Source organism: Cannabis sativa, chromosome X (assembly GCF_029168945.1).
Source record: "Cannabis sativa cultivar Pink pepper isolate KNU-18-1 chromosome X, ASM2916894v1, whole genome shotgun sequence".
NCBI classification, from domain to species: domain Eukaryota; kingdom Viridiplantae; phylum Streptophyta; class Magnoliopsida; order Rosales; family Cannabaceae; genus Cannabis; species Cannabis sativa.
This window is the reverse complement of record NC_083610.1, coordinates 621,175-644,580: the sequence shown is the minus strand read 5'-3', so window position 1 is coordinate 644,580 and position 23,406 is coordinate 621,175. Positions and strand designations below refer to the sequence as shown.

Here is a 23,406-nt window from a genome sequence, read left to right as displayed (position 1 = left end):
TGCAAGCTGATGATCAACAACAGAGAGTCAAGTGGCTCGAACAAACAGCTTCGGACAAAAACTTAAAATTCTTGCACGAACAGATACCTTATCTTTCTGACTCTCTGATGATCAACAACAGAGAGTCCAGTGGCTCGTAAACAGCTTCTCACTCTTCGAACAAAATATGCACTAAAACATTATACACAATGACATAACACAACATTAAATCAATGTTATAGAATAAAACAATGGTCAGGTCATCATGTGTAAGATTGTTTTACCATATCTTCTGTGCAAGTATCATTACACTCTGACTCAAAGCATACCAAAAAGAGAGCTTTTGCACTAAGAATAATAGGTTAGTGATGAATACACTGAAAATTAAACATACATTTGTTCATAATTTCATATAAGACTAACTCAAAGACCCTATATATCAAACATAGATAACCCCTATTCACAATACGAACGTGTTGACCCTTACAGCCAAAATTCATATCCCCCCCCCCCCCCCTCATTCTTTGATCTTTTCCCAATAATATTAAGATCAATATCAGCCAAAAATGATACCCGCCCATATACATATCTTCATGAAGCAATACTACTACTATTGCTACTACTACTTCCCCATAGTTTCACAGTTCCAAGCACAACCCATAAAATGGCAATTATTACCACAAGAATAGGAAAGAAGATGAATCCTCTATTTCTGAGTGAACTCTTTACGGTTTCAGAATCACTACCTGCAGGAACAGTTGTTGCATTCACAGCAGCATTGATTCTCAACCTACTAAAGCTGGACATTCGTTCGAAAGCGCGATTCACCAATGCATTTTCGGCAGCAGAGGCAGGGGTAGTAGGTATGGACTCCACAAATGACCATAAAGTAGAAGAAAACCAACTATTGTTACCATTATTATCGTTGCCACTTTGGTTTTGAGTCGGTTGCAATGAAAATGTGGAAGTATCACAAACTACACCAAAGAATAACCAAAAATTAACAAAATTAAGCAATGCAAATATCATATAGCTAACAGAAATTCTCTTGGATACGTAGTTTTTTTTCTTAAAAAGTTCCAATCATTGATAAACCAATGATACATGAGAGAAGGGAAGATGTTTTAGAAGACAGCTTTTCAGCTGGCCTAAAATCCCAATTCCACATAGGTTCTGTGCCACAGGAATGGTGTTCAACAACCAAATACACAACTCAATAACATGTTTAATCATTTGAAGCTATGCAAAGATTTATATACCTGAAGACGGATCAGGGTGAGAGCCAGGATCAAACTCTGCAGAATTAAAGGCACTTCTCTCTTGATTATCTGGCTGGAACTGATACTGATGGTTCATCTGGTTTGCAATATCTTGATACAACAGATTATTAATTGGGTCTGTGCCTTCTAAATACATTTGATTATTTACTTGGCCTGTGCCTTCTAAACGCAACAGACTTGTATGTTGGTCTGAGCCTTGTAAATAATAAAGATTAGTATTTTGGTCAGCAACTTCAAAAAGTAGCTGACTAACAACCTCGTCTTCGCCAACTTGTTCAGAACTTCTTCGATACTGATACGAGTTTACCACATTTTGCTCTAGGGAATGAACGTATTGATGTGAAATCCTTGACTGATCATCATCAGCTCCTATATCATTCAAAAACATGGTGGCATCATGAAACAGGTCCAACTCAGATAATCCATCTACCTCCTCAAACTGAAAGTTCTCCAGTGGTTTCTCCGCATCTGTTGTAGTAGGTTCAGGACCAAAAAGGTCATCCATCTCAATAAAGTCTTCCACAGGTAGTACGTAAACCTCCTGTTCATAAATATTGGGAGAAAATGCAACCTCAGATGGCACATGAAATTGCAATTGAGAGATATCAGAATGTGTCTGCTCAAAGTTGGCCTGCACATTATTTTGTACACCGCTGACATGGAATGAATCAACAGGTTCTTCAAATGAAATTTCTCTGCTGAGTGAGTCCACCAAATTACTCTGCATATCATTGTTGCTCAAAACCTGCTAAATAAAATAAAATTTACTAGTGCCTGAATATATAAAAAGCTAGCAGACTGCAGCTTCTTATGCTCAAAGTAATTAACTAATTCAATTATTAAACCTCAATAGTGGAAGTAAGTTAAATTTCAATAAATTAAGTTATTGTGTCAGTATACCAGTTCAAAATTTTCTTTATCTACAACCTTGGCTTGTGCTAATTTTCCTTATTATGGTGCTGTTGGCTCTTGTTTTCCTTGTTAACAAATCCTTATCCTTTGTTTTGTTGCTCTTATTATAATATCAATAATAGAAGAAAAAAAAAATAAGGGATAGCATTAGTGGAAGTCAGCTCAATAACAAACCTGAGATTGTGGTGGGGTGTTGTTAGCATAATCTTTGACCTCTGGGAGGTCAAGCAAAGGCTCATCAGTCATTTGTTGCAAAAGCTCTTCAATTTCATCAGAGAGAGATTTTTGACTGTCAACTATTGTCTCCTGACTCTCAACATTTGACAGAGCCTCATCAACTCTTTCCACCGGAGTTTCCACAATGGCAGACCTGTTAAAATCTGGACAATCAGCATTCCATTCTTCTTCCCTGAAAGGTGCCCCATATTGCTCACCATTTTTAGGCCCAAGACCACTTTTTTTAAACACTTTGTAAAGTGCATAGTAGTCCTGCATTGCCAAAAAAAAAACAAAACAAGTGAATACTCATTACAAAATGTATGAAATACAAAAACAAAGGACTAAATGAATCAATCAAATTAATACCTGTAAATTCTGGCACCTTTTAAGCTCCTCCTCGTCCAAGGTATATTCGTGCATAACCCAATCCGTGCGCTCACCTTTAGGTGCGTGTCCTTTGTAAAAGACTAGAGTCTTCTTCACCCCAACAGATCGAGTAGTGCTTGTTATGGAGCGATTTTTCCCTGTTACTTTCCAATACCCGTGTTTCGTTCCTCGGTTTGACCTTGAACCATTAGGGTGCTTCCTGTCTCGTGGGCTGAAAAAGAACCACTGCCTGTCTCCAGTTTTCAGTATTGACATTCCTGCATATCAATTGAATTCTCACATCTCAGAATACCAATCAATTAATCTAAAATTGTAACAAGCAAACAGAACAATTATCATCCAAAATTTTAAACATAGGTACTAAACAAGTATTGTACTATCACATACCTCACAACAAGAACTCAAAACAACATACCCCTACAAAATAAGAAGCTCTCATATCGTTTTCTTAAAAACAATAATAAAAAAAAAAAAAAAACTGAACTTGGGACTTAAAAAAATTGATCTCACAAATTTAGTTCAAACCCTAAAACACACAACCAATCGACAGAAGAAGAACCTAAATTAAAAATATAACCGTTTGATCAAGTCGCAATTTTGATCTAAACAAAAGTCAATCGGAAAGTATCCGTTGAAGACCTAATCGATAAAAAAAAAAAAATCAAATTGCAAAAAAATCACACACCTGGTAATTCTTCTGGCTCGAACTTGTAGACATCAGTCTCGCCAATAACATTCACCCTCAATCTCTTACCACAAATTTTTCCTTTCAGATAATAAAGCACTAATTCCTCGTCGGTCGGATAAAACCTAAACCCAGGTGGACAATCTTGATCGTCGGAAAACGGCATAGCTGAATAGCTAAATGAAAATCACAATCCCTTGGTCTGATGACCGATCATAAAAAAAAACGATTATAGGTTTATGATCAAGAGAAGAAGAAGAAGAAGGAGGAGAAAAAGGAAGGTTCGGAGTATTTAGAGAGAGAAAGGGATTTTTTGAAAGCAGAGGAGAGAGAGAGAGAGAGAGTCGTGAGCATGAGTAGTACTGAAATTCTGTTAATTCATATTCGACAGCCTTTCTCAACAGTCAACAGTCAACGCCGAGCTCATGTGCTTTTACTCTATTTGATAAAATGTTCCCCTGCATTGGAACAATTTGATATAACTTATCACCCACCAGCGACCATCAAAGGGCATGCCTTGTTAGATTTTTTGATCGAACGAATAAATATCGAAGAAAATATGGAAGAAATTTCAAATTAAAAAGTCTGGAAATTGTTTGATGGCTCGTCAAATGACAATGGCTTGGGGCAAGCATAATTCTGATGTCTCCTGAAAACTATAAATTTCATTATGCATTAATGTTTCAGTTTCTAGTTTCAAACAATGAGACCGAAAGGCTTAAGATTAGCATAAATTGTAAATGACAAGGCAATACATTGCCTTAGCGATTCCTAATTGATTGTGAATCAAGTGTTTGGAGAAATTAAAATGACGAAATACTTGAAAAAAGTTTAGAAAAACTTGGAAAAGTTTGTTTATTATAAAATTGAGCAAATTTCAAGAGAAAAAAATTTGAACATTGACTCCTTGGCCAAATTGGCGTTGCAATCTGAATATGACAACCTCAACTTGGTTCCAATTGAGAAATTGCAAGAACAAGTAATTTCGAGATAGAAGAACAAGATATAGAAATGATTGATGTAAGTCCCACATGGATGACATCAATCTTGAACTATCTCTTAAATAGTCAACTTCTATCAGACAAAAACTAGGCAAGAAAAATTTTGTACAAAATATCGAGATACACGGTTGTCGAAAGAAAGTTATACTGAAGAGGATCAACAAGGATACACATGAGTTTGTAAAATATGGAAAAAAAATGTCAAAGATTCTCACATATGTCGAGAGTCCTCCTGCCTGAACCCCGCATGATGACCTCGCCTTATCCATTCCCTTATTGGGGGATAGATTTGATTAGATCATTACCAACGAGGCAAGGAGGTGCAAACTATGCAGTTGTTGCAGTTGATTTCTTCACCAAATGGACTAAGGTCGAACCATTAGTTATAATCACTTCAAAGAAAATCTTAGACTTGGTGATCAAAATTATAATGTGTCGATTCAGTATACCCATTAAGATAGTATCAAATAATGGGACCCAACTTAATAGCGATTTGTTCACTGAGTTTTGTGAGAAGAATAAAATCATCAAAAGTTTTTCATCAGTCTCGTGACCACATGCAAATAGGCAAGTCGAAGAAGTCAATAAGATCGTTAAAGATGCTATAAAAAGAAGCTCAGCGCACTAAAAGGAAGATTGGTGGATGAATTGTCACAGGTGCTTTAGGCCCCTCGAACCACTAAAAAAACTGTAAAGGATCATACTCCCTTTTCGCTAGAATTTGGCTCAAAAGTACTGCTTCACGTGGAAGTTAACATCTCGTCCCATAGGTGAGAATTCTATGATCAATATTGCGGATGAAAGAAAAACAAACTAAAAGTCTTATTGATTGAATGAATGGTCTGTACAAAGGGACATGTATATATACAATGGTAATATGCTGTAACAGACAGCCAAGAAGCCAGGAACCCAAGTAACAAACATAACGAAAATAACTACCCTAACTGTCAACTAACATAACAGAATGCCCAATAACTAGGAGCAGTAAACAGAGTAAATAGCAGTAGCAGAGTAGTGTAATTCTTGTTACCCCCCCCCCCCTCAAGATGGAGCATATATGTCATGTATGGCCATCTTGGACAAATGAGAATTGAGAGTAGTAGAGGGTAATGGTTTGGTGAAGGCATCGGCCAATTGAAGGTTGCTACTCACGGGAATGAGACGAATGGTAGAATTGGCAATCTTTTCACGAATGAAATGGCAATCAAGTTCAATGTGTTTAGTTCGTTCGTGAAAAGTGGGGTTGTTAGCAATGTGGATGGCAGATTGGTTGTCGCAATAGATGAAAGCCGATGTGGGTTGTTGGATGTGAAGATCTTTTAGGAGATATTGGATCCAAGTCATCTCACTAGTAGTGGCTGCCAGTGCTCGATATTCGGCCTCAGCAGAACTTTTAGAAACAGTGGGTTGTTTCTTTGTTTTCCATGAAATGAGGCAGTCGCCGATGAAGATGCAGAACCCGGTAGTAGATCGTCGAGTGATGGGGCAAGTAGCCCAGTCAGAATCCGAAAAACCGCGGAGATGTAGAGACGATGTTGGAGAGTAAAGAATGCCTTGGCCAGGGGATCCTTTCAAATATCGCAGCAGGTGATGGAGAGCTGATAAATGGGGTGTCCGAGGGCAGGACATAAACTGGCTGAGGGTGTTCACAGTAAAAGTTATGTCGGGACGAGAGAGTGTCAAGTAGAGAAGGCGTCCAATAAGTTGACGATAGTGAGATGGGTTGTCGAGAGGGTCGCCTTCTTTGTCATCAAGTCTTTGTCTTGGATCCATGGGGGCCTTAGCCGGTTTGCTACTGGTGTACCCGGTATCATGAAGAAGTTGCAAAGTGTATTTACGTTGTGAAAGAAAGAGACCGGTTGCAGCTCGAGCAATTTCAAAACCAAGGAAATACTTGAGGGGTCCTAAGGTTTTGAGTTTGAATCTTGCTTGAAGAGAGTCTTGTAAATGTTGTAAGGTGGGAAGGTTGGGGCCAGCAATGATAATGTCGTCGACATAGACGAGTAGAACTATAAATGTGTCATTAGAGCCTCGTGTGAAGAGGGTGTAATCGGCTTGGGACTGAGTAAACCCTTCTTGTAAAAGTGCATCAGTAAGCTTTTTATACCACTGCCGTGAGGATTGTCGAAGGCCGTAAATGGATTTGTGGAGTTTGCAAACAAGGTTGTTCCCAGTGATTGTAGATGGGATTGTGAGGCCTTGGGGAATTTGCATATAGACCTCCTCGTCTAAGTCTCCATTTAAAAAGGCGTTGTTGATGTCGAGTTGGAGAGTGTGCCATTGTTTAATGGTGACAATTGCAAGAAGGAGCTTGAAAGTAACCATCTTGGCTACGGGGGAGAATGTGTCAAAAAAATCCAAACCTTCTTGTTGTGTGTAACCTTGGGCAACTAAACGGGCTTTGAGACGTTCTACACTTCCATCACTGTTATATTTGATCTTGTAAACCCAACGGCACCCTATAGCACGTTTGTTTGGTGGAAGAGGTACCACGGTCCATGTGTTGTTGGTGATAAGAGCCAAGAGTTCATTATCCATAGCTTGTAACCAACGTTTGAATTGAATTGCTTGCTTGTAATTTTGTGGTTCGAATTCGACTGTAACAGCAAGAATAAAGGATTTGTAAGTTTTTGAAAGTTTAGAATAAGACATAAATTTGGATATGGGATAAGCAGTAGTAGTTTTATCCTGAATTAAATTGTAGCACTCAAAATCCTTTAAGTAGCTCGGTGGACGAGGGATGCGAGTAGATCGTCTTGGTATAGCAGTAGGTGGTGTGTCAAGATCCTGCTGGTTTGTAGGTGCAGAAAGGGCTGTGTCATGCGATCTGCTTGATGGTGCAGCAGGTTGCGATTCGAGATCCTGCTGCTGGTGTGAAGTTTCAGTATCTGCAACTTCATTAGTTTCTGGCCTTTCATCAAGTTCCTCCTGCAAAGTCGGGTTAGGAGAAAAAATGCAAGAGTCTTGTGTAGGATAGTCATTAATATGAGTGTGAGTGACATGTGTATGAGGAAGAACAAGTAGAGAAAAAGGATCTATAGTACTGTTAGTAGTGTTTAGTTTGTGAAAGGGGTAAACATTCTCATGAAAAATTACATTGCGTGAAATGAATATTTGTTTGGATTGTAAATCATACAATTTATAACCCTTTATACCTCTCGGATAACCAAGGAAGACACATGCTCTTGCCCTTGGTTCGAATTTGGTTCTGTGTGAAGTTATAGTAGAGGCAAATGCTAGACAACCGAAGCACTTTAAATTGTCATATTCTGGGGGCTTACCAAACAACACTTCATAAGGGGATTGCTTTTGTAGATTCGGTGTGGGGATTCGATTAATCAAAAAAACTGCAGTGAGAAGACATTCGGTCCAGTATTGAATGGGTACTTTCGATTGAAAAAATAGAGCTCTAGCAACGTTAAGGAGATGTTGATGCTTTCTCTCAGCAACCGCGTTTTGTTCGGGCGTTTCTATGCAAGTGAAATCATGTAAAATACCATGTTTTGCAAATAAATCTTTGAAGGAGAGCTCAGGTGCATTGTCAGACCTGAATCGTTTGAAAATGCAATGGAATTGAGTTTGAATATAAGCAATAAATTCAGGTATTATGGTAAGAACATCAGACTTTTGTTTGAGAAGATAAACCCAAGTAAATCTTGAGTGATCATCAACCAAAGTTAAAAAATATCTATGGTTAGAATGTGAAGTAATATGATAAGGGCCCCAAACATCACAATGTATAAGATCAAAACAATGAGGAGAAAAATTTGCATTATTTGGAAAAGGGAGCCTTTTTTGTATGGCTAAAGGGCATATGTAACAAGGTTCAGCAGTATGCAGATTCTTAGTGTTACAATGTAAAGAATCTTGAAGTAAATCTAAGTATTTATTTGATAAATGGCCTAATCGCTTGTGCCATATTTCAGCGGAAGCAAAAGCATTGATAGAAACGGGTGTGGTATCCAAGATGTAGAGACCATTTTCCGAATCACCTTTGCCAATCATCCTCTTGGTGCGTGTTTCCTGTATGTAAAATTTATCAGTGAAGAACTTTATTTTGTAATCATTATCCTCAGTTAGACAACTAACAGATATGATGTTGAATTTGAAGTTAGGAACATACAATACATTATGAAGTATGAGATGATTATTAAGAGAAACATTACCACTTTTATACACCATGAGATGTTCATTGTTTGGCAAAATTAGTTTGGTAGGACAAACAGTGTGTATATTTTGGAAAGAATTGATATCTGAACAAATGTGTCTAGTGGCACCCGAATCAATTATCCAAGAATTAGTTTTAGGCAAAGGGGAACAGTTTGTAAGAACCATACCTGACTTACCTGTTGATGTACTAGGATCGGCAGGAGGCAGATTGTTGGTTTGAGCAGCAAGAAGAGACAGCAACTGTTGGTACTGAGTTGGAGTTAGTTGCGGCAATAAGGTGTTATTTTCACTGTCTTTCTTTGGAACCGACTTCATTAGAAGTCTGTAGCTGATTTGCTGCAGCTTCTTTGGGTTTATTATTTTTGTTGTACCCCGGTGGATAGCCGTGTATTTTGTAGCATTTTTCTATGGTGTGTCCATGCATATTGCAATGTGTGCAGAATGGTCTTCCTCGTTTTGGTGGCTGAGTTTTTGTTGGTTCAGATTTTCCCGAGGTTCTTTCTCCTTGAAAAGCAAAGGCTAAGTTGCCATTTGGATCTGCAGAAGTATTCTGCCTTCCCCTTTGATTTTCTTCCTGTGAAACTAGATGAAAAACACGATTAATCTCGGGTAAAGGTTCCATCACAAGAATGTTACCTCTCACTTGAGCATAAAGATCGGACAACCCCATGAGGAACGACATTATGTATTCCATATTATGATGGTCTTGCAATTTCTTGACTCCTCCACATGAGCATCCATTGCAAGTGCAACTCGGCCTAAAATTGGATAATTGCTCCAAAACAGTTTTGAGCTTTGTGAAATACATGCTTACTGTTTGATTCTCTTGCCTTAAGTTCATCAAATCTTTCCTGAGATTATAAATGTGAGCCCCGTTTCTTTGTTGGAATCTAACTCTGAGGTCATTCCAAATTGCAGCAGCCGATTCATCATACAAAATACTAGATGAAATCTCTTTAGAAACCGAATTAATGATCCAAGAAATTACAATGTTATTGTTACGAATCCAAGCATTGTAAAGAATATGATTAGATATAGGAGGTTTAGAAATTGAACCGTTCAAGAAGCCCAATTTGTTTTTGACAGAAATTGCAAGTTCCATTGCTCTACTCCAAGCAACATAGTTATCCTGTCCAGTGAGTGGCTGAGACACCAAGACATTCCCAGGATTGTCACCATGGTGCAAGAAGTACGGATCCGAAGGATCTTCAATTTGGTTTCTTGATCTTAGCAGCTGCGTATTAACTCCTTCGTCAGCCATCAGACTTTGATTTTCGCCATTGTTGGTCTGATTTGAAGCTTGGTCTACTGCTGCTATGGTTTCTTGATCATTTGTTGACATGATCGAGGACGATAAAGGAGGACAGAAGAAATGGGGAAGAGGTAATCAAAAGGAGAAGAAGATGTCGATGAAGAATTCTGTGAAGAAATGAATTCCTCAATACAGACCTTTGATCGTCGCCGGAGAAGAAAGATACACGGCGAGAAGAAAAGAGGATTTAGGATCGAAAGGAAGCATAGCTTCCTTGCTCTGATACCATATTGCGGATGAAAGAAAAACAAACTAAAAGTCTTATTGATTGAATGAATGGTCTGTACAAAGGGACATGTATATATACAATGGTAATATGCTGTAACAGACAGCCAAGAAGCCAGGAACCCAAGTAACAAACATAACGGAAATAACTACCCTAACTGTCAACTAACATAACAGAATGCCCAATAACTAGGAGCAGTAAACAGAGTAAATAGCAGTAGCAGAGTAGTGTAATTCTTGTTAATCAAGATAACTAAGAGTTACTCGAAGAATCTTCGGACTTGCTCAAAGAAAAGAGAGATGACTCACAAGTGCAAAAATGATGCATACCAACAAAGAAGCACAAGACATTTCAATAAGAGAGTTAAAGAAAGACTTTTTAAAATTTGAGAGTTAGTATTGCGACGAGTATTCTCCAATACACGAGATCTCGCAATAAGAGTATTTAACCCAAATCAGGATGGTCCATATGTAATAGAAGTTAGCACCCGAAGTTTATAAATTAGCATGGTTGAATGGCTCGTTAGTAAAAAAATACTTAGAACAACGAACATTTGCGACCATATTACCAATAATTTATTTGTTTATGTAATTTTAAGTTCTCAAAAATTATGTAAATTTAGAGTTATGTTGAATAAATGTAAAGACATTTATTTTTAGCAAGTAATCATAAAGTTGTAACTTTAAAATTACTTAGGGGTATAGGGATATGAGTTAACTAGACTTTTTTATAACTATATTATGATTCGAAATTAAATCCCAAAGTCCCAAAGTTTAAAAAGTTTTTACAAAAGAGAGAATATTTGGTTAAAATTGGTCTGGAACAATAAAAAATTGAATATAAAAGTCTTATTTAAAGCAAGAATAAAAATAACACTTGTTGTAAAATGAGACCATTAAGAAAAGTCTTGAAAACAACAGTAAACTTATGCGACCTGAGAAAAATAACGGCTTGCATATCTAAAAATGTTATAAACGAAACCTTTAAAGTAAGTTTTGATAAATAATACTTACGCTAAATGTTCATAGACGATTAACTATTTATTGAGCCAAAATGTTAAAATAACTAAAGAGTTGGTCATCTAAAACATTTAAGTTCATTTTCCTATTTGATGGTTTAACGAGTAGTGAAAATCGAGAATATTTATAAATAGACAATAATTTCAAAATCATTTGAAATTAACTAAGTGGGCCACTGATAATTGTTGTTGGAAATTCTCTCAATAATATCATAGACCTCATTATAGGACTTGGCAAGTAAAGCACCATTTGCCGAAGCATCAACCACCATGCGAGTATGAGCATTGAGACTGTTGTAAAATGTTTCCATTTGGATGCAATGAGGAATACCATGGTGAGGGCATTTTCGCAACAATTCCTTGAACCTCTCCCATGTCTCATACAAAGACTCATCTTCAAATTGTTGAAAGGAAGTTATTTCCTTCCGGAGCTTGGCATTCTTAGTGGGAGGAAAATACTTCATCAAAAACCGCTCCGCTAATTCTTGCCAAGTTGTGACTGACGCAGAAGGCAAGGAGTTCAACCAAGCTCGGGCTTGATCTCTCAAAGAATAGGGGAACAACTTTAATCTCAAGGCATCCTCCGTAACTCCGGGTAATTTGAAAGAATCACTCACCTCCATAAATAGACAAAGGTGAAGGTGAGGATCTTCGGTGGGTATGCCACTAAACTGTCTCACAGTTTGAAGCATCTGGAACATAACTGGCTTCAATTCAAACTGTGGAGCTTGAATTTCTGGCCTCACAATGCCCGGATTGAGCTCATTGAAAAGAGGTGCTGCATATTGTCGGATGACTTGATCTCTATCATCCGCCATGATCACTGCATTTTGACCATTATTAGGGGCCATTTCCCCTTGAGCTCGTCGTCCATCTCCTTGGTCATCCATCATTTCTATTTCCCCTTGAGCTCTATGTTGAGCTCTTCTTCTCTCTCTGAATGTGCGCTCAATTTCGTGATCAATAGGATATAGATCAATATTAACAAATTCTTGGTACTCGTTCATATAAAATTTTCACCTGCCAATGCACAAGAGTCACCAAAAATGAGTACAAAATAATAGACTAAATTGCAAGCTAATTGACAATTATAACAAAATATATTTACAGTCCCCGGCAATAGCGCCAAAAACTTGTTGTGTAAAAAAATTGGATACGCAAGTGTACGTAGTCACAAACAAGTAATACAGTGATAAGTAATGAGTATCGTCTCCACAAGGACTGTAAAAATAAAATTTCTATTGCAAAAGTTAATTACCAAGCAAAAATGCCTAAAAAGCAAAATGAAATGAGTAATGAATCAAGTAAATAAACGAGAAAACAAGTAAATTAACTCAAAAGTGGATGCAAGATGAAAATAAAATTGAGTTGTAAGCTTTTGAAATGTGAAAGGCTTGAACTATTGAATCCCCCTATGTTTAGCAAAAACTGTGCGTTTTGCTGCAGCAAAAAGTTAGCAAATCTTTAGCAAAAATCCCAAGTTAACAAGAACTCCATTAAAGTGCATAAAACTCTTTCAAATTTTATGCAATCAATCCTTGGACCTGTTCAAACATATTCCTATGCCAAGCAAGCTCAAGAATACCATTTCAAGCATAAAACTCAATTGTTACACAAGGATATAACATATTCCTATGTTATTTCAAATCTAATCTGAAAAAAAGATTAAGAACTTGTGTCATTCAAGCTAAGTCCATTATATTTAACCTTTCCAGAATTAAATATAATTCAATAATCAAGCTATTGGTGGCCAAACAATATCAAGAAACTAGCAATACACACATTTGAATGAACATGAGAATTTTTACTAAATATTTGCATAAGAAAATTACTCAACTAAACATAGGGTTCTTCAACAATTCAAACCATTAAAAAGTTTAGCTCATAGCTAACTTGAGAACCACCATTACAAGATAAAATTTAGACATGGAGTTTGAATGTTAAGTTAAAGAAAATAAAAGAGAGAAGAAAGAAATAGCAAACAATAATAGAGGAGTTTTCCAAAAGGATGGATGTTGAATCTTGTTGTGCTTCTCCTCTTTTCTCCTTCTTCTTCCTCTTCTTTCAATCTTCTTTTTTTTTTCTCAGCCAAAAGCTCCTCACGTCCAGCCCCCTTTCTTTTCTCTAAATGGAGGCCTACTTTTCTTTGCAATCTCCATAGGTTTAGTACCTTTTTGCCCCAAATAAACCCTACACATGGCATGTTGATAGCCTCTCCGTGTAATAGCTCCAGCCACCACTCTTATATTGCCACGTCATCTCCACAAAGGCCACCTCTTTTAATGAAATGTAACTCACCCTTTTTCTAAGAAAATAAAACACATCAGCCACTAACCTGTTTGCTGCAGCAAAAACTTCATAGAATTTCAGCAAAATTAAGAACATGATTAACTTGCTATTTTCTTTGCCAATTTATGCACAAGAGTTATTGATTTTTACTAACAACTTCAAATTACACACACAAACATAAAACAGTGAAACTTTTACAAATTAAGAGACAAACATAACTTAAATGACACACAATTACATAAAAAAAATGCTTAAAGTGATATCAAATAACTCTTTACCCAAGAGTTATCACAAGGGTTGCTTTAGATTTGAGAGTCTTCAAGTTGAGATTTTCCTTTTCAAAGAGAGAGATCCTCTCAAAAGTAGAATTTCGCTTGATAACAAAAGTGTACTTCTGATCCTTATACTCTTGCAAAAGATGGTTAATACGAGAAGAATGTTGAGTATGCAAAGAAAAGCTCTTGCGAACCATTAGAGAAGCCTGAATTTTAAGGAAAAAGACAAGGATTAAAACTTCCTACGAATAAAAAACAGAATGGATATTACATCATTTTGTCAAAAAAAAAAGGAAGAAGAAGAACCTTACCATCTACATTAAGCTCTCACTTCTATCCATAAGCTCGGAGATGTTCCTATGATTGAGCGATCCCCAATCACCTTTCTCCAAACTATGGAAGAAACGAGCTTGTCTGGTAAGATGCTCAGAAACAAGTTTTGCTCCTGCAATGCCACCTGAAGGATCCAAGTGAAGAGTTGAGTCTAGGAGATGAACTTCGGGCTTCGAAGCATAAAAAATAACGATTTTTTTAGCATTAAGGATTTCCTTTCCTTTTTCAAGTTTTTTGAGAGCCTCTTCCACATTAAAAATTTGTTACGAGCTAGAATCAGGAAGGTTTTTAGCAAGTAAAGGGTTTCGATCCCTGGGAATGGTTTCAGAAGGAGGATTAGACTTTTGTTTTTTTAGAACTACACTTGAATCTGAGATTTCATCTCCATCTTTCTTGTTTTGTTTCTTTCTTCTCTTCACAAGAAGGTTAGTCAGGCTCTGAAGAAGTTTTGCGAAGTTCACCATTTCTACAAAATCAATAAATAAAAAATGAGTAAAGTTGGAAATAAAATAAGTAAACCACACAAAAGAACAATCGAAAAAGTCTCACCTAGGCTACTATCTAAAAAGTTAGTTGAGAGTGGGCCAGTTCGAGTATTAATATACTCCCTAAAGTAAGTAATTTCACAAATATCTAATGTGTTAATTGGGCTAAGATTCTAAGTTTTTACCCAGTACGCATTTGGGTTATATTGGTCGGGGATACCATAATACGAGTTATTGACAGTAACTTGGATATGGTATTTGGACTACCAACTATCAAACCTATGGACGATGATATCAACACAATTTTCAAATAAAAAAGTTGTATTGGCTATCAGAAAATTTAACTAGAAAATTTTGTTCAGCCTTGAGAACAGTTAGGGACCATCCATAAAAATAATTTATTGTACCTCGGGGAGCCCCTTCAAGAGTTTGGGCAGCTTCTCGAGAAATGTTGGCTTTGATAAATGCAGCTCGTGCAACACGAACTTGATCTTCTTCCTTAGGGGGACCCTTACCAATGACCAGGAAATTTTTTTTTGTTCTTTGACAACCATTGTCGATTGATTCTTTCCAAGCAGTCCACAAGCTACTAAGTTTGGTTCACAGAGGAGAAAGCTTAATGCCCTTATTCCGAATGATAAATTCACTAAAATTTGGTGACGTCACGACACCATTTCGAATGGGGTAGCTTTTAGCATCATCGTTGTTAAAAGAAAAAAGGGGGTGAGATTGATACAAATGCAAGGAAATCAGCACATGACAGATAAAGAAAGTGAATTATGAATCTTACGAGGTTTTTAAAAAGTTATATATGAACAAGGATGAAGTATTGTTGTCTAGAAGAATTGGTCCATAAATTCCTTATTATTATGGAGGTCAATGATAATTTTGTGATCACTCGTGTAAATTTCGAGGTTGAAAAAGCCTCCAAAATAATTTTTCCTCGCGAGGGTCGCCTTGAGGGTATACATACAAGTGATCTGCTAAGGCCCAGAACCATCCCATCCCACCATGTGATATAAGGTTCTAAGAGAAGCCAAACCCCTATATCCATTACGAATTAGTTAGAGTGCAGAAATTCTAACATAGTCACAAAAGTCTTTGAAGTAGCTTTTTTTCAGAGGAAGAATAGCCCCAACACGTATGTGTTCAGCACTCCAAGCCCCAATTTTTACAAAACACTCATACTACACTCCGAGTCATTTGTAAGGCGACCAGGTGGAAAGCCACTCTTCTCGTCTTTTTCAACCGATCGACATACAAAGTCGTCACCTTTTTTAATGCCACATGGTTATAAAAAAGGCCTGACGTACGGAGCTATAGAGGTTAATTTCGATTCAAAAAATTCGACCTTGAATTATACTGTGGGATCTTGAGGCAGTTTAGGTTTGCGAATTTCGGGAGGGGCCATGATTTGAAAATTTAAAGTACCTGGTGAAAAAAGTAATGTTAACAAAAGGTAAAAACAAATATTTGGTCAAAGGGTTTTTAGTAAGATGAATAGGCTTAAGCCAGACAACTTTTCACAGATAAGAATGTTTACCCTTGGTTATTTCATTTATGAATCGTCTAAATCGAGCAGAAACATATAGTCTATTTAATCTCTCAATATGTTCAAGAATTTTCACATCATTATCTTTGAGTTTTGTTTTAGGGATTTTGGAGTTTGGTTAAAGGGTAACGTGAAAGAAAAGCGAATTTTGTGATAAAAAAAATTCAGGATTTTCAAGATATGGATCAAACAGATTCATTTTTTTTTTTAAAACTAGAAATAAAATCCAAAATTATAAAGATCCTAAAAATCGCCTAATACTTTAAGGTTAAAAAAACCCTACTAAAAAATCTCAAGTTCATAAAACAATATAAATAACGAGATGAAAAGTCAAATGAAGAAAACATACCCATTATCCTAATGCAGCATAAAATTATGTATTTATAACTCATTTTCTAAAAATGCATAAAGGAGACATAGCTTTATTTATATAACTTTTGAAAAAATTTATTAAAGCTATAATTTTTGGTTTCATTTTTTAAAATAATATATATTTTTTTAACTAAAAATACTTTTTTTAAATATTTGATTTTTTTTATATAAATTTAATCACACCAAAATTATAATAACATTTTCTAACGCTACAAACTACTTGTTCAACATCACTTAATGGAACTTTGTAATTTAATATTGAATTTGAAAATTTATTGGTTACAAGATGTACATAAAATATGATATAAATTAGGGCCTTTTTTATTTTTACACTTCAAAACAATTTTATTTTTTTTACATTTTTACGGAATTCTACATAAAAACTCTTATTGCAACTAGCACTACAACTTAAATTGCAACAAAAAATCGTATAAAAACTCCTATTGCAACTAGCGCTGCAACCACTTTAGAAACCCTAACCGTAAATTTTTTTTTTAAAAAAAAAGTAAAAAAAATAATATATAGAATAATTCCCCTATAAATTACAATAATAATTTTATAGATAAAGAAGCTCATGTATTCGGTCACACATCTCGATTTGTTGTGTTTGACTTAAACTTAGCAATTACATAAAATTTTAGTAATTTGATAAATGTGCAAGAATAAAAACCAATTCAATTAAATTACATAGATGTAATAATCCAATATCCATTTTCCTTTTTAATTGGAGTTTTGAGTACCCCTGCTTTAAAGGAATAAAATTAATAATAATAGTAAAAAAAAGGCAAGTCAAACCTGATGGCTCACTATCTTAACATCACTTTCTTATATCATTTCAGAGACCAATGACTTAGTCAAATAATAATAATAATAATAATAATAATAATAATAATAATAATAATAATAATAATTAAAACAGATCAGTTCAGATTGCAAGTACCTAGTTATGTATGTCAACAAAATATAAACCAACACTAACACATATTATATTATTTATAATAAAGAAATTTGTATCCAAAAAGTTGAAAATTGTTGCACCAATCCAAATGCCTAATCTTTCTAAAACAAATGAGCACTAATTAGAATTTGCCATATGACTGACTCTTCAGTTAGTCTGCAGCAGCCTTTGGAAGCTGATGATCACCAACAGAGAGTCAAGTGGCTCGAACGAACAGCCTCGGAGTCATTGTACAAAAACTCAACAGAGACCTAATCTTTCTAACAAAATTGAACCTCAATTACAATTTGCCATATGACTCTTCAGTTAGTCTGCAGCCTTTGCAAGCTGATGATCAACAACAGAGAGTCAAGTGGCTCGAACAAACAGCTTCGGACAAAAACTTAAAATTCTTGCACGAACAGATACCTAATCTTTCTGACTCTCTGATGATCAACAACAGAGAGTCCAGTGGCTCGTAAACAGCTTCTCACTCTTTGAACAAAATATGCACTAAAACATTATACAGAATGACATAACACAACATTAAATCAAAGTTATAGAATAAAACAATGGTCAGGTCATCGTGTGTACCATATCTTGTCTGCAAGTATCATTACACTCTGACTCAAAGCATAGCAAAAAGAGAGAAAAAAGAGAGCTTTTGCACAAAAGAATAATAGGTTAGTGATGAATATACTAAAAATTAAACATGCATTTGTTCATAATTTCATATAAGACTAACTCAAACACCCTTATATATCATACATATATAACCCCTATTAACAATAGGAACGTGTTGACCCTTACAACCAAAATTCATATATAAATCTGTGCCCCCCTTCTCTCTCTCTCTCTCTTATTCTTTGACATTTTCTTATTAATTTTAAGATCAATATCAGTCAAAATTGTCCTCCCCCATATACACATTTTCATGAAGCAATACTAGTACTATTGCTACTACTACCCCATAGTTTCACAGTTCCTAGCACAACCCATAAAATGGCAATTACTACCACAAGAATAGGAAAGAAGATGAATCCTCTATTTCGGGGTGGACTCTTTACGCTTTCAGAATCACTACCTGCGGGAACGGTTGTTGCATTCACAGCAGCATTGATTCTCAACCTGCTAAAGCTGGACATTCGTTCAAAAGCCCGATTCACCAATGCATTTTCGGCAGCAGAGGCAGGAGTAGTAGGTATGGACTCCACAAATGACCATAAAGTAGAAGAGAACCAACTATTGTTACCACTATTATCATTGCCACTTTGGTTTTGAGTCGGTTGCAATGAAAATGTGGAAGTATCACAAACTACACCAAAAGAATAAACCAAAAATTAACAAAATTAAGCAATGCAAAATCATATCATATAGCTAACAGAAATTCTCTTGAATACCATTTTTTTTTCTTAAAAGGTTCCAATCATTGAAACCAATGATACATGAGAGAAGGGAAGTTGTTTTAGAAGAGGGCTTTTAAAGCTGGCCCAAAATCCCAATTCCACATAGATTTTGTGCCACGGGAATGGTGTTCAACAACTAAATACACAGCTCAGTTAACGTGTTAAGTCATTCGAAGCTGTGCAAAGAAAATATCTGCAAAGATTATATACCTGAAGACGAATTAGGGTGAGAGCCAGCATCAAACTCTGCAGAAGTAAAGACACTTCTCTCTTGATTATCTGGCTGGAACTGATACTGATGGTTCATCTGGTTTGCAATATCTTGATACAGTAGATTATTAATTGGGTCTGTGCCTTCTAAATACATGTGATTATTTACTTGGCTTGTGCCTTCTAAATGCAACAGACTTGTATGTTGGTCTGAGCCTTGTAAATAATAAAGATTAGTATTTTGGTCAGCAACTTCAAAAAGTAACTGACTAACAGCCTCGTCTTCGCCAACTTGTTCAGAATTTCTTCGATACTGATACGAGTTTACCACATTTTGCTCTAGGGAATGTACGTATTGATGTGAAATCCTTGACCGATCATCATCAACTCCCATATCATTCAAAAACATGGTGGCATCATGAAACAGGTCCAACTCAGATAATCCATCTACCTCCTCAAACTGAAAGTTTTCCAGTGGTTTCTCCGCATCTGTTGTAGTAGGTTCAGGACCGAAAAGATCATCCATCTCAATAAAATCTTCCACAGGTAGTACGTAAACCTCTTGTTCATGAATATTGGGAGAAAATGCAACCTCAGATGGCACATGAAATTGCAATTGAGAGATATCAGACTGTGTGTGCTCAAAGTTGGCCTCCACATTATGTTGTACACCGCTAGCATGGAGTGAATCGACAGGTTCTTCAAATGAAATTTCTCTACTGTGTGAGTCCACCAAATTACTCTGCATATCATTGTTGCTCAGAACCTGCAAAATAAAATAAAATTTATCAGTGTCTGAATATATAAAAAGCTAACAGACTACATCTTCTTTTTTTTTTTTTAAATAAGACTACAGCTTCTTGTACTCAAAGTAATTAACTAATTCAATTTATTAAACCTCAATAGCGGAATAGTAAGTTAAATTTCAATAAATTAAGTTCTTGTGTCGGTATTCCAGTTTAAAATTTTCTTTATCTACAACCTTGGCTTGTGCTAATTTTCGTTGTTAACAAATCCTTATTCTTTGTTTTGTTGCTCTTGTTATAATATCAATAAAAGTTAAATAAACCAATAATGCAGAACAAACAATTATTTTATCATTTAAGTAGAAGAAAAAAAAAATAAGGGATAGCATTAGTGGAAGTCAGCTCAATAACAAACCTGAGATTGTGGTGGAGTGTTGTCAGCATAATCTTTGACCTCTGGCAGGTCAAGCAAAGGCTCATCAGTCATTTGTTGCAAAAGCTCTTCAATTTCATCAGAGAGAGATTTTTGACTGTCAACTATTGTCTCCTGACTCTCAACATTTGACAGAACCCCATCAACTCTTTCCACTGGAGTTTCCACAATGGCAGACCTGTTAAAATCTGGACAATCAGCATTCCATTCTTCTTCCCTGAAAGGTGCCCCATATTGCTCACCATTTTTAGGCCCAAGACCACTTTTTTTAAACACTTTGTAAAGTGCATAGTAGTCCTGCATTACCGAAAAACAAAACAAGTGAATACTCATTACAAAATGTATCAAAACCAAAAACAAAGGACTAAATAAATCAATCAAATTAATACCTGCAAATTCTGGCACCTTTTAAGCTCCTCCTCGTCCAAGGTATATTCGTGCATAACCCAGTCCGTGCGCTCACCTTGAGGTGCATGTCCTTTGTAAAAGACTAGAGTCTTCTTCACCCCAACAGATCGAGTATTGGTTGTTATGGAGCGATTTTTCCCTGTTGCTTTCCAATACCCGTGTTTCGTTCCTCGGTTTGACCTTGCACCATTAGGGTGCTTCCTGTCTCGCGGGCTGAAAAAGAACCACTGCCTGTCTCCAGTTTTCAGTATTGACATTCCTGCATATCAATTGAATTCTCACATGTCAGAATACCAATCAATTAATCTAAAATTGTAACAAACAAACCAAACAATTATCAATAACATGTTGAAAGTCTCATATAATAACTTCATAGACCTAAACAAGTATTGTCCTATCACATACCTCACAACAAGGACTCAAAACAACATATCATAAATAAGAAGCTCTCATATCGTTTTCTTAAACAATAATAAAAAAAACTGAACTTGGGACTTAACAAAACTGATTGCAGAAATTTAGTTAAAACCCTTTGACAGAACAAGACCCTAAATTAAAAACCCATCAACCAAATATACAACCCTTAAATCAAGTCGCAATTTTGATCTAAACAAAAGTCAAATCGGGAAGTAGCAGTTGAAGCTATAAAATCACACACCTGGTAATTCTTCTGGCTCGAATTTGTAGACATCAGTCTCGCCAATAACATTCAACCTCAATTTCTTACCACAAATTTTTCTTTTCAGATAATAAAGCACCAATTCCTCGTCGGTCGGATAAAACCTAAACCCAGGTGGACAATCATGATCGTCGGAAAACACCATCGCTCAAAACCCAAAAGAAAATCACAATCCCTTTGTTAGGTTCGTGATCAAAGGGAAATTTGAAATAAATAATGGAGGTGAAAGAGAAGAAGAAGTACGTGATTTAGAGAGAGAAAGGGATTTTTCTGAAAACAGAGGAGAGAGAGAGAAGAGTGTCTGTATCGTAACTACTGAAATTCTGTTATTTATATTCGACCGCCTTTCTCAATAGTCAACGGTCAACGGCGAGCCCGTGCTTTTACTGTATTGGATCATTTTCACCCGTTTTTTCTTACAGTATTGCTATTCGTATCGGGTGGTGGTGTCGAGCAACTTTACTAACGTGTCATTTGTAATTAGTTAGCAATATTTTTTAAAAATTATTATATTAACCAATAATGATATTGAATAACGGTATTCATCGAACCATTCACATTGCACAAACTACTCACACCCAGTGACGACTAAAATTTTTGATCAGCTTAATTGTTATAAAAATATTTATTATTTACTTTACATTAATATTATAATTATTTTGTAAGGACTTTTTACTATTTTGTTATATAATTATTTAACTAAATAGAAGATATTTAATATTTTTTAACACTAACTTTTTTTTATTGGCACTATTATTAGTGTGTCCATCTCTGCTCACACCGCATCACACCGTATAAAAAATACAGTTTGAAATCTTTTATGGTATGGTTGCAATTTGCATTTTTTCCAAACCGCGTGATGTGGTGCGGTTTGTAGTTTTGAATTTAATAATGTGATTCAAACTTCACCGCATTACATATTACAAAATTACTAATTTTTACAATATAATTTGATGATTAATATATATGTTATGATGTTAAAATTTTAATAAGATTTTCTTTTTTGTATTGTTAAAATTTTATAGATAAATTTTTGAATTTTTATTATAATGTTCGATAATTATGGTAGCGTAAATCGCTAAAATCACACCGTACTACACCGTATTTTTACGGTATAATTTTTACAATTTTAAGATCTCACGGTGCAGTTGCGGTTTGAGAAATTATAAAAACCGCACATGCGGTTTGGTTTAGAAAAATGTCACAACCTGTAACACCTACACCACAAACACGCCTATTAATATGTAAGAGAGTCCTAAGCACTGGTGTCTTATAGTATTTTTTTTATTATTATCATTTTATTTCATTTTAAATTTTAAGATATGTCTTAAGCAAATTTTTTTTGCAAAAAAGTATATTAAAAAAAATATACATTTTGAGCCTACATTTTACAAAAGGATTTTTTTTTTATTATTAACAAAAAAAAAAATAACAATATTACAAAAATACTTCAAGCTGACCAAAGAAATAAAAATACAGTTTAAATAAAAAAAATTACACAAATACCACTTACACATACCTTTAACCTAGGATTCATGCTTCCTGGGCAACTATCGTGCAACTACGCAATAATCTAACGCAATCAAAACGAAAATTCAACCTCAAAGAAAACCACCATTAATTATGGCGATTTCATTGAGAAGACGACCAGAATCAATCAAAACGTGGGCTGTTTCAAATTCATAAAAAAAATGTAGGAAAACTACTATGAAACTAAATTCAACCAGAAATCCAGTTTAATTTGCATAAAACTAATGTCCTGACTTCAATTTTTAGATCCATGAAATGCAGATTTTAAGAAGTGAACTGGAGTTCTCAAATAATCCAAAAAAATTACATCAATACTATAGTAAAATATTTATCATTGTATATTTTCGTTGTTTTCCAAATTTCTATTGGTGCATTTGTTCATATTAAATCATGAAGAGACATGTAGATAGAGTTACATACGTGGAAATACTGTTATGATTTTTAATTTTTCATAACAATTGCATTGCAGTTGCAAAAATATTTTGCTAACAGTTATTTCGTTTGATTGAAACTCTCGTCTGACGCAACCTTCGGCCAACCAATAAGCAACTTTCGTCTGATT

General features: G+C 35.4%; 3 protein-coding genes and 1 non-coding gene across 5 annotated transcripts; 1 reads left to right on the top strand and 3 right to left on the bottom strand.

Annotated features, from left to right (window-relative positions):
• Positions 1-299: 299 nt before the first annotated feature.
• On the bottom strand, positions 300-4,104 carry LOC115712310 (NAC domain-containing protein 17). 2 transcript variants are annotated; one of them, XM_030640574.2, is made up of 5 exons: positions 3,463-4,104; positions 2,757-3,034; positions 2,346-2,660; positions 1,239-2,007; positions 300-956 (listed from the first exon to the last, which is right to left on the bottom strand). In XM_030640574.2, the coding sequence occupies exons 1-5, from the start codon at positions 3,626-3,628 to the stop codon at positions 571-573; spliced, it is 1,914 nt and encodes a 637-aa protein (XP_030496434.1). In that variant the 5' UTR covers positions 3,629-4,104; the 3' UTR covers positions 300-570. The 2 variants fall into 2 exon arrangements, with proteins under 2 accessions (XP_030496434.1, XP_030496441.1); XM_030640581.2 differs by having other exon boundaries at positions 1,239-2,004.
• Positions 4,105-10,908: 6,804 nt separating this feature from the next.
• Positions 10,909-17,943, bottom strand: LOC115712327 (uncharacterized). Its single transcript, XM_061106466.1, has 3 exons — positions 14,979-17,943; positions 14,065-14,552; positions 10,909-13,959 (listed from the first exon to the last, which is right to left on the bottom strand). Exon 3 carries the CDS (start codon positions 12,194-12,196, stop codon positions 11,354-11,356), a length of 843 nt encoding a protein of 280 aa, XP_060962449.1. The 5' UTR covers positions 12,197-13,959; positions 14,065-14,552; positions 14,979-17,943; the 3' UTR covers positions 10,909-11,353.
• Positions 11,517-11,623, top strand: LOC115703445 (small nucleolar RNA R71). Its single transcript, XR_004009208.1, has one exon. It is a non-coding gene; the product is annotated as a small nucleolar RNA R71 (small nucleolar RNA).
• Positions 17,944-18,094: 151 nt separating the features above from the next.
• LOC115712323 (NAC domain-containing protein 17) lies at positions 18,095-21,617 on the bottom strand. The gene is made up of 5 exons (XM_030640596.2): positions 21,294-21,617; positions 20,617-20,894; positions 20,210-20,524; positions 19,049-19,814; positions 18,095-18,747 (listed from the first exon to the last, which is right to left on the bottom strand). Exons 1-5 carry the CDS (start codon positions 21,457-21,459, stop codon positions 18,365-18,367), a joined length of 1,908 nt encoding a protein of 635 aa, XP_030496456.1. The 5' UTR covers positions 21,460-21,617; the 3' UTR covers positions 18,095-18,364.
• Between the last annotated feature and the right edge of the window lie 1,789 nt (positions 21,618-23,406).

Bases quoted from the DNA above. Each gene is read 5' to 3' on its own strand.
- LOC115712310 (XM_030640574.2), bottom strand. From the start codon at position 3,628: ATGCCGTTTTCCGACGATCAAGATTGTCCACCTGGGTTTAGGTTTTAT. The intron at 3,035-3,462 runs GTGTGTGATTTT...ATTGATATGCAG, and splicing joins CGAGCCAGAAGAATTACCAG to GAATGTCAATACTGAAAACT. The intron at 2,661-2,756 runs GTATTAATTTGA...TTGGCAATGCAG, and splicing joins AAAGGTGCCAGAATTTACAG to GACTACTATGCACTTTACAA.
- LOC115712327 (XM_061106466.1), bottom strand. From the start codon at position 12,196: ATGAACGAGTACCAAGAATTTGTTAATATTGATCTATATCCTATTGAT.
- LOC115712323 (XM_030640596.2), bottom strand. From the start codon at position 21,459: ATGGTGTTTTCCGACGATCATGATTGTCCACCTGGGTTTAGGTTTTAT. The intron at 20,895-21,293 runs GTGTGTGATTTT...ATTGATATGCAG, and splicing joins CGAGCCAGAAGAATTACCAG to GAATGTCAATACTGAAAACT. The intron at 20,525-20,616 runs GTATTAATTTGA...TCGGTAATGCAG, and splicing joins AAAGGTGCCAGAATTTGCAG to GACTACTATGCACTTTACAA.